The sequence below is a fragment of the Phytophthora ramorum genome, assembly GCF_020800215.1.
Source record: "Phytophthora ramorum isolate Pr-102 chromosome Unknown Phyram_PR-102_s0003, whole genome shotgun sequence".
NCBI classification, from domain to species: domain Eukaryota; phylum Oomycota; class Peronosporomycetes; order Peronosporales; family Peronosporaceae; genus Phytophthora; species Phytophthora ramorum.
Window position 1 is genome coordinate 1,830,088 of NW_027150649.1, and position 16,251 is coordinate 1,846,338.

A 16,251-nucleotide genomic window follows, 5' to 3' on the forward strand; every position below is an offset into this window, starting at 1 on the left:
TTGGGCGTGGGTGGCGATGAAATTTCCGTTATACCAACTCGACGGTCGACCCCTAGCGCCGATAGTCCTCTCTGGCGGTGCACTGCCGTTGCTTTGACGAAAATTCATGATAAGAAGAGCAGGAAACAGCGCAGGTGCATAGTTTATCGATAGGAAGATCGCTACCCTACAGAGGGGACAACATACTGCCTCACGCATGGTGTGTGTCTCTGCCGCGAAGTGAACCAAATGACGCCAACGACTTGGGTGTGCCCACAGCAATCACGTACTTGCTGGGATAAGCTCCACAAGTTTTATTTGCCCAAGAACCTATTCACGACGAAAGGGAACATCCGCCGGGGCTCATTGCTCGCTCAACAAAAAGCCGCCGCGACTGGAAGCGAACCTTCCCAGTCTGCTCCTGGATGGACCGCAAAACCTGCCGTCGTCCGCGAAATTGTGCTGTAGCTATGCCCGAGCGAGGCCTCAATGATGGGGTAGTCATGGATGATTTTGTCATTTCAAACATTCAGATATATGCACTAAATGTATCGAGCGGCCACTGGACCCCGAGCAACAGCCGATCAAAGCTGTCGCTGGACGGTGCCCCAACGGTCTTGTACGGCCACCTCAAGCTCTGGGACGTGGCCGCGGGCGCGCTACAGCAGGAACTCAAGGAGCGCGACCACCTCAGCTACCGGTACACGTGTCTGACCTGTTCTCAGCCTGCCTCCAAGAGCAAGAAGCGCTGCGTCGACAGCGACCTGGGACTATTGGCTCTGGGCGCTAGCAATGGCAGTGTCGTGGTGTGGGACCTGGCCATGAAGCACACGCTGCAGAACGAGACCAGCCACGCCGTGCAAGCGCTGGTCTTCAACCCACAAGACTCGCTGCTCTACGCCAGCTCGATCGACAACTATGTGCTGGAGTGGAGCGTGAGCAGCGGCCAGACGGAGCGCAAGTTTCGCGTGGGCTCGGGCGGCGCGTCGGCGCTGGGCGTGTCTTCGGACATCGCAGTGCTGGCGGCTGGCGGCTCGGCGCTGCCTGTCGGCCGGCAAAACGAGCCGCAAGATCGTGTCGGGTCTGTCGTCGGCCGTCACGGAGCTACGCTTCGCCGCCGTAGAAGGAGAACTAGAGGCGTCCCGGTTCCTGTTCGCTGCGACGGCGGGGGCTCGGTTCGTTAACACGTACGACCTGAAGCTCACGGTGCACGACGCCCCTGCCCTCACCTTCCGTCTGCCCAGCAGTGCCGACGCACTCTTTGCGCGCGCGACGGCTGGGGAAGCTGTGGTCAAGAAGAGCAAGAAGAAGAGCAAGAAGGAGGACGCCGGGGCGAAACCCGTGGTGGACCTGCTACCACGCCGGCCGGAGCCATGTTCGTCTGGTTGCACAATTACGAGCAGGTCAGCGACGTGGCCGAGCTGGCGCTGGCCTCCAAGCCGTTGCCGCCCACGCTCGCCGCGGAGCAGAGCGCCGGAGTGCTGCTGGCCGAGATCAGCACTCAGGAAGACTAGAAGGCGGACCTGCTCGTGGCGCGTGGCTCGCTCGTCAAGCCGATGTTCAAGAAGGTGTCGCTGGTAGAGGAGAACGCCCCGGGCAAGTGGAAGAGGACGCTCGAGTTTGCCGAGATCAGCGACGCGCTGCTGCTCAAGGCGGAGCGCGACGAAGCGGCCAGCGCGAACAGCAGCAAGCGCCAGAAGGTCGAGACAACCGCCGAGGACGAGAAGGCGCAAGTGCCGACGCTGAGCGAGCACGCCGCGCTGGCCAACTTCATGGTCATCGTGGATGAGACGACCAGTTTCGAGGAATTGAACGACGAGGAGGACGACGTCACGCTGGTGGAGTGAGTGAAGGATCTGTGTGAGCGCGTCGAGGGCGACGTCACTGCTGCTCTGAGCCGTGCTGAGTGTGACGCCGAGGCGCCCGAGGACAAGGAGCGCGGGAACAAGCCACGGACAAAAGAGCGAAGTCGAAGCAACGACTCGTGCTTTCAGCATTGCGCTTAGCTCATGAGTTACAACAAGTTTAGCGGGTTCTTCAAACAGAAAGTAGTTTGCGAAGATAACCGTAGCTTTGGGCGTTGGAGGCTGAGTTGATAGCAGTACGTCCCGCATATCCGCAGCCTTCATCACCACCTTTCGAAGCTGCGGATATGTGTCGGCATGTTGCCGAATTTGCCGTGTAGCGAGCGAGCATAACTCAGCACGGGTCTAAACGCCGATGTCGAGGAACACATCCCACGCATGTAGTGGCTCCATTGCTGCAAGCATGTCGGCGACACCCACCGGAAGTTTCTCGCCCGCATTACCATGAGTTCGCCCAGACTGCTGGCGAATATCATTAACGGTGACCTCGTTGAAGATGGACGCGAGCACGCGTATACCATCAGGCTGCCGCATTTTCATGCGATTTCACCAGTGTATCTGTCACTTCCGCCTCATCACCAGCCGCCGTCTCCACCGCTGCACCGAGCATTTTCACAGCCGCTGTCTTCCCCACCACTGCTTGAGTGGGCTCCTTGGCTGCTGCACCTGCCGTCTTCCTTGACGGCGCTCCAGCAGGCTCCACTGTTGCTCCGCCGGTCAGTGCCCCCACTGCTGCATTCACCGGCTCATCCCCCACTGAACCGGTTGGATCCTTCACCTATGGTGGGGTCGAATGTCGCCGACGTGGCTGCACCACCAATGATGCCATTGCTACCGGAGATGGTTGCGAGCGTCGAGTCGTCGTGTGAGGTGGGCGTCTCCCCGACGAAAGTAAGCGCTGTCCTGGCGCAGAACCACTAAAGAAACAGCGCGGGAAGTTCCTGATTTCCTTGCCGTACGTGCGCTTCAGAGTGACAAGCCGCAACCGGAGCTGACTGGCTGTCCGCTTCGATCTCACACACCGCTCCACATACGCCCATGTCACTCGTATACCTTCGTTCTCGAACTCCAGCGCTACCTGAACTAGCTGTTTGTCCTCCCAGTCAAGGAAGCTGGTGCCCATGGGGCAGGCAGGAAGACTTGAAATTACTATGCCCTCATTGCCACTGACTTGTGCAAATATATAGATGTTTGCATGTACCAGAACGAATGGCACTGAGTGGCTGGGAGCGAGGGCTGGTTTGGTAAAAGGTGGTAAATCCCTGTTTTTGGCCGTAAATCAAGGTGATTCCGGCGACGTGGCACGATATTTTACGAGCCATTTCCATGCACTGTGGCGTTGGGTTTTGGTGCCGAACTGTCACGGTTTGGCTGACGTTGCACCTTTCAGTGAACGGCGACAGAGCGTCTTGATTGGCGGGTCTCATTTCCCGCGCTATAGTGACCTAGGAACAATAGTGACCGAGGTCTCGGCTGGGTCTAATAAAACCCCGGCCGAGGTTAAAAGCCTCGTTTGTACCCATTTCATGTCGTACCCTCGGCTGTGTAGAGCCGGCTATACGATTTCCCACAGAGATCTGTTTACACTTGATATTTGTATAGAGATATAGGACTAGCCAAATGATGACCTACAGAGGCTCCCAGAGCTGTAGGATAAGAAAATAAATCAGCAGTCTTCCCCACAAGCCACCAAGGGTCAAGTCCGTCTTCGGTAAGTCTATCTAGCTTGTCTTAGGGTCTGGATACGCTCGGCTGCGTGGGATGCCTGTCAGCGAGCTTGAGGTACATTGAACCGAGAGTTTGTTGCTGGTCAGTCCAAGAGATAGGAGTGGCCGAGAGTTAGGGGCGACAAGGAGTGTCGGTCCCTATATATTGGTGGAACCCGAGTGTTCCCAAGTGTATTTCACTACCCGCCGAGGTTACCCTCGGCAAACCCGTATTAGGCGTGACTGCCGGTACCCTTACTTCTGAGGGACTGCGGGGGTTCGCGCGAAAGCGCAATATTGCATTCTAGCCCTCGCTCGTGGCTAGTAGTGCAGGTTTTAAGGTTGACCGAACTCAACCTTGGTATACAGAGGCGCTTACAACCAACCCGGTGTAAGGGATCGTTCCTGGTCTTCAGGTGTTGATCCAACGTTCGCTGACCTTTCGCGAGGGAAGCGTGTGTTGTTGGTGGGACTCATACCGTTCGGTAGTGAGATTTTCTGCGTGTTCCTACGCGACAACTGGTGCCGCGACCCGGGATTGGTGTGACCTTCTGTGTGTCTTGGTTGCATATAGGTTCTGACCTTAACGAGCATTCGAGAGAAGAAAGAAGAGAAGAAGAAAGAAGATGGCGAAAGAAGCGAAGTCAGCGGTACCAGCAACGCCGGTGAGGTCAAGTGGAACGCGTACCGAGGGTTCGGGGCGTTCCGGTCCGTCGTTTGCGACGCCGAGTACGTTGGCGTCGATCAACGAGCGTTCGGACAGTTTTGATGAGCCGATGGACTATTCTGACGCCAAGGAAGATGACGAAGAAGATGACCTGGAAGAGAAGGCAGCTATGCCCGAGCTTTCGGAAGCCGCTGCAGTATCTGCAGGACGCAGCGGAGGGGTGAGGTCGCTTGCGCGAAACCTCACCGAAGAGTTGAACGAAGTGGCTGGTCCCGAACCAGCCAACGGTTACGACGAAGATGAGTCCGACGATCACCGATCGTCGGCGATGGCCGAGGATGCGAATTCTCGGCCGAATGGCGGCCGGCCTCCTCTTAACGGAGACACCCCGGCCGCCAACCGAGTTCTGGGTCGATACCTAGAACTCATGAAGGTGAAGAGCAACTGGGATGCGATCCTTCGCTCCAGAGGTTGTTCGCCAAGCCATCTGGATGGAGCTCGGTGGCGAGTTGACTGTGCCCGTGGAGTCGTGGAATACTCGGCAGGTGGCCGAGGACACGGTGCAACTCCTACGCGCTATGGGATGTGAACCCCAAGTGTTCCCGTCGGAAGCAGACCTCCGAGGATGGGCACCCGAGGACGCTGCTACAGCGCTTCGCAAGTGGAAGCAGAAGCTTCGGTCGGCCTTCGGGGTGGCCGAGGCGGGAGTTAGCCGTCCACCGAACGTCCGCCACGCATCGGATCCGGTCGACCCGTCTATGATTCCGTTGCCAGGGACCCCGGGAGACGCCCCAGAGGGTCGACCGAGGCCGGAGTATTTTCGGCCCAAGGTGCGACGTCGACATATTTCCAAGACTCTCACATGGTGACGCCGAGGTCGGTCAGCCGCACAGAACGACTGGCGAGAGAGGCCGAGGGGTATCGAACCGCTCCGACTGCTGGACGAAGTGCAAGTCGGACGCCCAGCCGACGTTACGACCTCCGCGATGACTCATCTGACGAAGATTTGTTCGACGTCGGAGACACCGGGGGTGACTTGACGGGAGAATGGGCACGCCAAATTCGTGAGCTGAGCGCTGTGGAGAATGACAGTGCGACACCGAGGCTAGAGATCGCTACGCATCTCCCACTCGGAAATATCAAGCCGTACTTGGGACTCCGCGACAAGAGCGAGAAGTCCATGCAGTGGCTCCGAGCGTTCATATACGAGATGAAAGGGACGCACACGCCGCCTAACGAATGGTGCATGGCGTTTGAATTGAGCCTCCAAGATGGTGCTCTGCATTGGTACCGACAGCTGCCCCGCAAAACGAGACGCACGTGGAAATTGTTGAGCGATGCGTTCATTAAATACTACTGTTCGAGGTTCAACCAGTCTGCGAAGGCTCGGTACTACTCGGCCAAGCGAGAGGAGAAGGAGCATGTCTGCGACTACCTCAACCGACTTAACGGCTATGCTCGCAACGCCGGAGTGCAGTTCGAGCATGGCGGTCGTGATGCAAAGGACCACGTCGAGCATTTCTTGGATTCGTGCGAAGACCGAGGTCTAGAAGAGCGTCTGTGCCATGTCCGAGTTAAGAACATTCACGACCTCGAGGATATGATCAATGATATCCTTCGTCGCAGAGAGCGAAAATCGGGACGCGAGTCCTCGGTCCGCCGCCCTCGAGGGCAAGAGGTAGCACGCCGACGCGATGGTGGACGCTCCGAGGATCCGCGGGACAGCTATCGCCGAGACCGACGTCACCGAGAGGACGACCGTCGTCGAGAAGACCGTCACCGAGACGATAACCGTCGCCGGGATGACCAACAATATCGACCGAGGGTCACTCTCACTGTCGCACTGACCAACATAGTGACAGCACTGAATGCGGGACGCTCGGTGGACGCGCGTGGAGGATACCCGGAAGCGTACAACGACGGATATGATGACACCGAGGAGTATGGGCCGGAGTCTCACTCTGGCGATGACGACCGATACTCCGAAGGGTACTCGGACGACGGATACGCGTCGACCGAGGACCGAGGCCACGTGGCCGCTGCAAACGACTCTGAACGTCGCAATGTGGCTGAAGGAACGTTCGCTCGCGCCGACAACCGTCGGCCGAGGGCAAGTAACGGTCAACGCCCGTATGACCGAGACGACCAGCGCCGAAACTCCACCGGACGCGATAGTCGACGCCAATATGGTCCATGCGCCGCCTGTGGAGGACTCACCCATTCAGCTCACTACTGCTTTAAGCGATGCAAGATGTGCAAACAGGTTCATGATGCCGGGAAGTGTGAAGCCTTCCAAGAACTCACGAATCTCCTCCGAGCTAAGGTCGAGAAGAAGGACCTCTCGCCGGAATTGCAGGAACTCGTCTATGGGAGTCATTTAAACTAGGCAGCCCGCCAACTGAAACTGGGTTGGTCCCAATCGGGCTGCCACAGTTAGCCAAACCTGCGCTGGATGCGGACTATATGTTCGCATTCGCAGGTGTGAGCAAACGGCCTGATGACTTGAATATGGAATATGTGAAAACGACGGAAAATGTAAAGGAGAGAGGCGTAAGCCTCGGTGAGAGTGAAGTGAATGGACGACGTGTGGACGGAGACGGAGTGGAGCTAACCGATGCTTCGATCCTCAGCATGGCCAAAATCGACCATCCATCCCGAGACCTCGGCCAGACGATTAAACTGTTATCTGGCGAGAGAATGGGGTGGTGGTCATCCCAGCGCTATGACAAGAGGAAGCGATTGCGAGCCCTCGTCAATGGGGCTGTAAACGACTCGCGAACGAGGATTCTGCTGGACACTGGAGCGAATGTCAGTGTGATTTCCGCGTCATAGGCGAAACGGTTGCGCTTGCGCGAAGTTCCGGATCACGGTAGGAGTCTGGAAGTGCGAGGAATTAACCCAGGGGTGATGGAGACCCGCAGACGAGCACTCGTTAAAGTCACGCTAGGCTGGGAGCGCGTGTACGAATTTGAAGTATGGGTTATGGATCACAGTGCAGGAGTGGACGTAGTCCTGGGAACAGACTTCATGATTCCAGCCGGAGTCCGGTTGGATCTGTTCCACGGTACTGCGAGACTACCGGACGAGGTAATGGTGCCCCTGGTGAAGTCGCAGAACCTAGCAGAGGCCGAGCCGTACAGCATGCAAGTGACTGGACGCCCGACCGAAGATTTGTCGGTCCCAGGGCGTGAGTGGCGAGAATTTAGGTTACCACGACGACGGCCGCCTCTGACTACTCACGACGTGTGGGCACGCCGGATTGGAAACCTGGTGCCCACTGTAACGAGGTCTCGACGAGGGCAGCCGACGATGGTGCGACTAACGAACGTGTCGCCGAAGATTGCTCACTGCGCGAGACACGAATCGGTACTGCTGTGGGTGAAAAAGGGTGACCTGCCGCAAGGGGATGGATACACTCGTTTGAACTCCGCTAAGTATGAGGAGTGGCAAGTCCTGGCGTACGCGGAGTGTCGAGACGAGACTTTGTTCGCGCGGGAACGCAAACTCTACGAACGATGGTTGGCAGATCAGCCACCAGCTGTAGAACGACGAGACTATCCGACACCTAGCGGCATCCTACCTCGACCACCCGACGACTTGGAAGGCCTAGACGAGGGCCAGATAACGTTCGCGAATAGGGGCACTGAGGAACCGGCAGAACGAGACCGAACGCCGTTGACGACTTCGGTGCAACCCTCTGACGAACCCGTTGGAGATAGATGGGTCGACGAAGATGACGACTCGGTGGCGACCGACACCTCTGATGGCGCGGATACCACGTATACGAGTGAAGAGAACTCCATCCCAGTCCTCGGTGATGACCCGGAGACCCGATTGGACTCTGCCTTCGTAGCAATGATGCATGAGATTGCCGCGGGGGACGGTTCAGGTAGTGGGAACACCGATACGAATACGTCCGAACATTTAGCGAATGAGATCGAGTTGACGGACTATGCACACGAGTTGGCGTTCTTACCGGACCTGACCGAAGCCTCGGAAACGGTACTGGATTATTCAGGACCGAATGTTCTGAACCCGAGAGCGACAGCCCGTCAACAAGAAAGTCTCGTTGCGGTGCTGAAACGACACGAGAAGATCATGATTGCGAGTGGGAATGCTCTGCCACCACCGGCCTACGGTGTGGTGTGCGATATTGACGTACAGGGGCATCCACCCATCAAACAGAGAGCTCGGAGAACACCGCTCCGACACCTTCGGAAGCTGTACGAGCTTCTGAAAGGCTTGCTGAAAGCTCGTCTAGTGGCATTTTCGGACAGCCCATGGGCGTCGCCCATCGTGATCGTGCTCAAGAAGAATGGAGTTGATATTCGGTTGTGCATCGACTACAAGCTGGTGAATGCAGTGACGGCGATTATGGAGTACGCCATGCCGTTAGTCGACGACTTGTTGACCGACCTGGAAGCCTACCTATGGTTCTGCTCACTTGATGCGGCCAGTGGATTCTGGGCTATTATGATGACGATGCGGGCCCGCAAAGTCTCGGCATTCGTCTGTGCACTCGGACATTTCGAATGGCTTCGTATGCCGTTTGGATTGAAGAATGCACCGATGATTTACCAACGAATGATTGACAATGCTCTGTGGGGTTTCGTCCAACCCAAAGGCGGCTGGCTCCACTTTTCGGAGCTTATGCGAACGGCCGAAGCCCACGCCGAGGTTGCGCGGACAGGGGTGACCGACCCTTCATCGCGACGACTCGAGGAGTCAACAACTCGGGTGACCAAATTCGAGGCCGACCGCGAATCCTCGGTCACGCTTGACGCAGTGAATGGGTTAGTGAACAGCCCTGTTGCCGACATGTTCTCCACCGGAGAACCGGATGAATCCTCGTTGGTGCCAGTGTTCGACCGACGGTCGTTTGTCGATGATATCTGTTTTGGGTCCGAGATTCGACTTTCGACGCGTGCCTGGAGACGTTAGACCGTCTGCTCCAACGGTTCACCGAATGTCGCATTAGTGTGAGCTTTACGAAGAGCATCTTCGTCCAGCCAAAGGTGGATTTCCTGTCACACGAAGTCTCTGCAGAAGGTATTCGAGCCGACACCAAGAAGATGAAAGCAGTGACCGAGCTGCCATTCCCTGCTTCGAAAAAGGGGATGCAGTCTTTCCTTGGTGCGCTGAATTATTACAGTCGATTCATCCAGGACTTCGCAGTGTATGGAGCAGCTTTGTACCAGTTGAAGGACGAAGACTTCACGCCTAGTGGCAGCCTCTCGGCAGCCAAACGAAGCTTCGCCGCGCTCCAACAGAAGGTTGCAGAGGCACCGATCCTTCGGCACTTTGACCGAGACAAGGAGGTGCATATCACGTTATTCGCGAATGAGTGGGCATTGAGCTCCACTTTGATGCAATACCATGATGACAAGCTGCACCCGGTTCGATTTTGTGGCCGAGTCCTCAAGGACGCCGAGATGAACTACCACCCGGCCGAGAAGGAGGTCTTAGCGCTACTGCTGGTGTTGAAAGTGTGCTACTCCCAGTTGGTGGGTCGGACCATCCGCGTCTATACGCGTTTTTCGACGCTCGAATGGGTGCACAAATCCAAGACACTGTTCGGTCGAGCGACCCACTTTGCGGTTATGTTGTCCCCGTGGCACCTGGTGGTCAACCGAGTCAAGGAACGCGATTGTACGTTTGCTCAGCTTCTCCAAGCTGGCCTCACAAGCTTCGTGGAGTTGGAAGACTCGTTGGCCCCAGTTACACCGCCGACGAAAGGGTCACCTACTGCTCGTATGGACCCCCACTTGCTTTATGCCTGCCTACCGAGGTCCTATACCGGATTTGTGATGTCGTTCGATGGTTCGGCCAAGACCGAAAAGAACGGTGGATATGGCAGTTGCTCGTGGATTTTGTGGAAATTACCAGAATGGACTGTAGTGACGGCTGCGAGTGCTTATCTCGAGACCACCACGGTAAACCTCGCTGAGTATGCTGGAATGAACAACGGCGTCTCAGCTGCGCTCGAACATGGAGCCGAGGATTTAGTCATCGTGGGAGACTCGAGACTCGCAATCCAGCAGTCCCTAGGGGTGATGGCATGTCGAAAGGAGTCTCTGATGGTTCAACTGAATCGTCACCGAGAACTCACGACCAAGCTGCGGTCGGTGAAGTACTTGCACGTGGTCCGAGAATTCAACGCTGCAGCAGATTCGTTGGCAAGCGAGGCTCTCAGCAGCAAAGAATCCAGCGTAGCTTCGACCGAGGCTAGGAAATTAGAATTGGTCGAGCTGAACCGGATCGGAGAGGTCATCTATGAACCCTCAGTACAGACCACGGCGGAAGAGAAACCGACAGTCAGCTTCGCCCGAGCCCAAGTAGCCCGTGGAATCTCCCGCGACAGATCTTTTTTCGACTTTGTGCGGGACGAACCCGACTACCTAACTGCAACAACCAGACACCAAGCAAAAGCGAGGAAGAAACGAGTCCAGTTTGCAGATGAAACGTCGGTGATAGAGCCAAATGGTACAGCTGAGCGAGACGAAGCGAATGGTGTGACCACCGAAGCTCAGAGTGAGCTGAGAGCCGAGCAATCGAGCAATGAGGTAGACCCTGGCGCTCCAAACGCAGAAGACGTTGACCCTGTGGTTATACAGGAAGAGCGCCGGAGACGAATCTCCGCCGCCCAGGATGAAGAGCTGAGATGGTCGAACCTAAAAGCGGTCCTCCGAGGCAAGGAAACAGACCTCAGCTACAGAGCAGCCAGAGACGCTTGGAAGATGGCCGACAAGTTTGTGCTTAGCGAGGATGGTGTACTGTATTTTCTTGGAACGAACCGTCGGTGGGGCAACGAACGCCGAGAGGAGACAACGATGCGTCTAGTGGTGCCCACAACGATGATTCAGGAAGTACTACGGAGTTGCCACGACTCGTTGGAAGGTGGCCACCAAGGTATCGGTCGAACGTACCACCGAGTCAAATCAGACTATTTTTGGATTGGACTATATGCAGACGCCGAACGGCACGTCAAGTCCTGCCCCGACTGTAGTTCGAGCAAAAGTCGACCACAGTTCCGAGGCTATTCGCCAGGAAATGTCTTAGCAGAGCGACCGTTCCAGATGGTGTCGATGGATTTCGTCATACCGTTACCGAAGTCTCGTCGGGGCAACTCAGCCCTACTACTGTTCCAGTGCGCGTTCACAGGATTCGTCATGGGTAAAGCTATGTCAGACACTACCGCTCTGAGGGTCGCACAGGCTTTCGAGGAATGCGTGTATCGAAGATTCGGAGCACCAACTCTGATCCGACATGACCGAGACCCTCGCTTCATGAGCGAGGTGTTCCAGGCCTTTGCAGAAATGATGCAGTCTCGGTCAAGAGCGACCCTGAGCTATCGGCCGCAGGCGAACGGACAGCAAGAGAGGTCGGTGAAGACGGTCATGCAATCGGTGCGGGTGTACGCAGAAGACCCGCTGCAGCAAGACTGGGACGAGATCGCGGAGCGATTGATCTTCGCTATCAACAACTCTCAAGATGGCACCCGGAAGGACACTCCGTTTTACCTAGTTCATGGGTGGGACGCACAATCCACGCTGCGAGCGATGTCGTCGTCACTCAAACGAGGATTCGGAGGCCAGACTGACGCATTGGCATGGCGCCGAGAAGTGAACCGGCAACAGGAAATCTCGTGGAAAATGGCAATGGAGTACCAAAGTGTCGAGAAGGCTCGGAGGGCGAGAGAACACAATGAGTCGCTGGAGCGACGTGAGAGAGCTGCAGTACCGAATGTCGACGAAAACGAGACCTCTGACGAGTCACAGGTGGAGACGGGGGCAACATCTGATCCCACTGACGAAGGACCGAGGTCTCTGTTCCAACCCGGAAGCAGAGTTTGGTTGTATATGGAACGAGTCAAGCCAGGGTTGACCAAGAAACTCGCCCACCGATGGCATGGACCATTCAGGATCAAGAAAAAGATCGAAGAGTTTGCGTACGAGTTGGAATTGCCAGACCGAAGTGGGTATAGGTTCTACCCGGTGGTGCACGTGTCCCGACTCAAGGCCGTCGACGAATTGGGAGACCGACCGAAGAGTCGGTTAGCACCTGAAGTGACCGAGGATACGAGACTGGACTTCGACGAGGAGTTGTTGCCTGAAGATAGCTGGGAGCCAGACCAGCTCGCTGGCGAATATGAGGTAGAAGCCATCCTCGATGACCGATCCCCGCTGTCGACGGGCACTAGCCGCGCTGTCCGAGAGTTCAAGGTGAAGTGGATTGGGTATGATGAGCCCACGTGGGAGCCTGCCTCAAATTTATCATGTGGCGGGCTACTTTATGATTATCTGCGGACTCGGCGCAGCGAACGACGATTGCAGATGGTTCAAGTCGCTGACGAGAACTAATCTGGAGAGCTACCGAGAGTTGAACTGTCTACGGGGGTGATACAGCCCGTAGCAACAGATGGAATTTGCTACTGTATCAAAATTGCGAGTGACCGACTATTGATTGCTACCAAGCCTCTGACGAGGCCTGGTGGCGACGTCGGTTGACGAATGAACTGCCTGCGGGGATGATGCAACCCGCAGTGACAGACGAAAACTGCTACTGCATCGAATTTGCATATTTACATGTGACGTGAACGATTTTCGAATGGAATTGGATTAAATGGAATTACTTGGAGCTCAAGAACTGCCGCTACGGATGACTACGGGCTTCGGACGGCACACTAGCAGCTTGAGGAACGAACGGAGAAAATTAGTGAGACCAGACCGAAGCCTAGACCTCAGTGGTCGACGCGATGTTAGCCAAAACATCCAGATCCGACCCTTGAGCAGTTGCCGGCTCGTCGGCCGGTGCTGGGACCGAGGAATGACTTGGAGAAGACTCTGAGACGCCTTCATCTTCTCCCTCCTGGCTCGGTCGACCAGAAGCACCACCGACAGAAGCTTGGGCAGCCCATGGAGCCGTCACCGACGCCGACGGCAACGAAGGATCCACCATCAAACCCGACACCACCTCCGCCTGAGTCATCCCTCGGGGCACGAACATTGGCACCTGAGGGTTGCATGGGGCGAACGTGGTGTTGAACGGGTGGCTAGCCGGCGCGTCGACCCAACAATTGCGCCACGGCTGCCTGTCGTCCAACGTGGCGAGCTCTCCGAGCCAATCTTCTGACGCCGGAGCCCACTCAATTACCTCGAACGAATATTGGAGGTACGTGGGCTCCAGCAAGAACTCGGTGATCGACTCCCGAGGCTTGCCGGTGCGCTCGATGCACCATTCCCAACAGCGGTAAAGCATCTGTTGGCGAATGCGATCAGCACGGAGGTTACGGGCCTTGTTGTACTCGGTCCAGGCGGCACGGAGGGTGACGACCGACGGATCGGTCGCTCCAAGCCTCTGTGCCTCGCTCCGGAGAAAAGTATCAACGGCAGCTACCTGGACCCAGTGGCGCCGCTCCCACAAAGCGAGACCGAGGTCTGCTTTCTCCGTTCGGTCGGTCGAGACGCCTTGGAATTGGCGCCACATTTTCACTGTGCGCGCCAACCCACTTGCGCGAATCGAAATCTTGGACCCCGGCGGATTCTGGTCCAGCCCGAATAGGCATGGGACTTCCGGCATCTTCTGGCGCACTTGCTGCCACGGATGAGCCGGATTAGTCCAATCCGCCAGGGCCCGGATCCCAGCAACCGAACACGGGGACTCGACGCCCTTTGCAATAGGCGGAGTCACGCTCTGGTTCTGGATCTGGCACCAGGCAGTTTGTGCGCCTGGTGCCGTGAACCCAGGGGCCAAGAACGGGTTCGCCAGCATCGAAAGACGCTGGGAATCCACGCTCCCGGGGACCGTCGGCACGGCCGGAGCGAACGAGTTCGGGTCCGTGCCTGGGGCGGTCGACAGTGTGGCCGTGACCTCGGTGTGCGCGCGACGCGTCGCAGACCGAGCCGCCGAAAGACGTGCGCGTGGCTGGCTAGCCGACGCTGCAGAAGTCTCTGGGGCACCCGCAGCCGTCCCAACCGGAGTCGCCGGTGTTGGAACCGACGAGACCGAGGGTGGCGCCGAAACTGGCGGGCCGACCGAGGTCACCAGAACGGCAGGCGACGACTCAACGCCAACGGCTGGAATCGGGGCGACAACACCACCACTGGTGGAAGCCACCGAAGGTGAGGAGACCTTGGGAACCTCGGACGACTGGCCAGAGCCGAGAATGAAATCGTCCGAAGCCTCCAGAGTCTCCAGAGCCTTCATCGAGCGCAAATTGGCCAGCACCGAGGCACTGCGCGACGGGCGACCGTCATGCCGCGGTGGAGTAATCACCGGCGACGAAAATGGCCCGGACGCAGGAACCGCAGCCACCGGAGCTTCGGTGACGACCTCCTCCCCCGACAAGTCAACGACTTCGGCCGAAGGGGAGGCACCGAAGAATCCGGGGCAGGCGTATGCGCCGGAGAACCAGGTGACAGCCCCACCGAAAGACTCGGTGAGGGTGTGGGGGTCGACCCAGACACGGGAGATGACACTGGAGTCGACCCAGAAGCGCCCGAGGGTCCACCTTGAGCGCGAGCTCGAAGGTTGACCGACGGTCGGCCCAACCGCTTGCCAGCGGGGAGAGCCGACTTCGACAGTGAGCTCGGAGAAGAGCTGTGCTGTCGGAGACGCTTGCGCCGGTCACGCCGACGCCTGGAGACCGAGGGGATGAGCGGCAAGTCGTCCGACTCATCGCTGTCATCCCCGGCGCCGGCAGACACCTCGGCTGGAGCCTTGGTCTCGCCGCCAGAGTCCATGGCAGCATCGGGGCTGTCCTCCGAACTCTCGGAGGACGAACTCCGGCTGCGCTTGGAACAAATGCTCGGAGGCGACAGCCCGAGCAACTCCCAGTCGATGTCCTCTGAGGTGATACCTGACAGAGGAAACATGAAGAGTTAGAGGATGAGAGACGACCGAACAAGTGGAGACTGAAGACTTACCAGCAGAGGCAAGGACCAAGGTATCCACGTCCAAGTCGTGGGCAGCCGCGTGACGGCGCAAGACGGAGTTGGCTCGCTTCAGGCTCGCATTTTCCTCTTGCAGAGCCTGCAGCTGAGCCGGAACCGCACCCGCAGAGGCTTGAGCAGCCGCAGCGAGGTCGCTCCGAAGCTTGGCCAGCTGCGCCGTGTAGGCGACGAGGCCAGCTTTAAATCGCTCCCGATCCTTCCGGATCAGTCGCTGAGCAGCCGCCGCCGAAGTCTCGGCAGCCTTGGCGCGAGCCGACAAGCCTGCCACAATGTCGGCGTGGTGGCCGAGAGCAGCATTCGCAGCGTTGTGGTGCCGGGTGAGAGCCACGTGATCTTGGCGGAGCTGACGCAAGGCATCCATGGCCTGGTTGCTGTCGCTCGTCGCCTGGGTGCAGAACACCTCGATCTTCTCACGTTGTTGCACCTCTGCGTGCAACCGATCCTCTGAGTCGGCGCACTGGGCCTGCAGCCGAGCGATCTCATCCCGCAGAGAGATGATCTCCTCGGACTCGGCGAGGGAGAGCCGAGCAGGTGCAACAGCAGCCGACAGAATCTCACCGAGATCTGTGGCGCTCTCCAGCCGACTGTCCAGGACAGATTCGACGCGTCGTGGACGCTGGCGCGCACCGCCAACGACCAGGTGACCCAGCTGCAATAGCTGCCGCTCGATGGACGAGGGTTCCGAAGGCTCGGCTTGAGCACTACGGGGTAGATCACCGCCGGTGGGGTCAGTTTGACACCCAACCGAGACGCTGTGGGTCGTCGGCGACCCCGGCGGTGTCGAAACAACCGTCGGAGTGGCGCCAAGGAGGTACGCCAACACCGGGGAAGACCCCGGTGATGACGGAGGCGTGGGTGGGGACGAACCCTCTGCACCCTCGCCAGCAGCCATAGGCGTGGCAGTCGGCGACCGAGGAACGGTCACCGAAGCTCCGGCTGAGCCAGAAGCAGCGGATGGAGTGCCGCTAGCATCCTGTGAACGTGGATTAAGATGGGTACAAGTACCGAGAGGTCAGGCAAGGTTCAAGGAGCATGAAGAAGAAACAAGAAGCAGGAAACGAACCTCTCCGGATGCATCAAGG

General features: G+C 57.7%; 2 protein-coding genes across 2 annotated transcripts; both read left to right on the forward strand.

Annotated features, from left to right (window-relative positions):
• Window positions 1-449: 449 nt before the first annotated feature.
• KRP23_3758 (WD repeat-containing protein 43) lies at window positions 450-1,493 on the forward strand (the record flags this gene model as incomplete). Its single annotated transcript, XM_067888652.1, has 2 exons — window positions 450-1,154; window positions 1,227-1,493. 2 exons carry the CDS (start codon window positions 450-452, stop codon window positions 1,491-1,493), a joined length of 972 nt encoding a protein of 323 aa, XP_067747874.1.
• A 42-nt stretch (window positions 1,494-1,535) lies between these two features.
• Window positions 1,536-1,826, forward strand: KRP23_3759 (uncharacterized protein; the record flags this gene model as incomplete). The annotated part of the gene is made up of 1 exon (XM_067888653.1): window positions 1,536-1,826. The coding sequence occupies one exon, from the start codon at window positions 1,536-1,538 to the stop codon at window positions 1,824-1,826; it is 291 nt and encodes a 96-aa protein (XP_067747875.1).
• Between the last annotated feature and the right edge of the window lie 14,425 nt (window positions 1,827-16,251).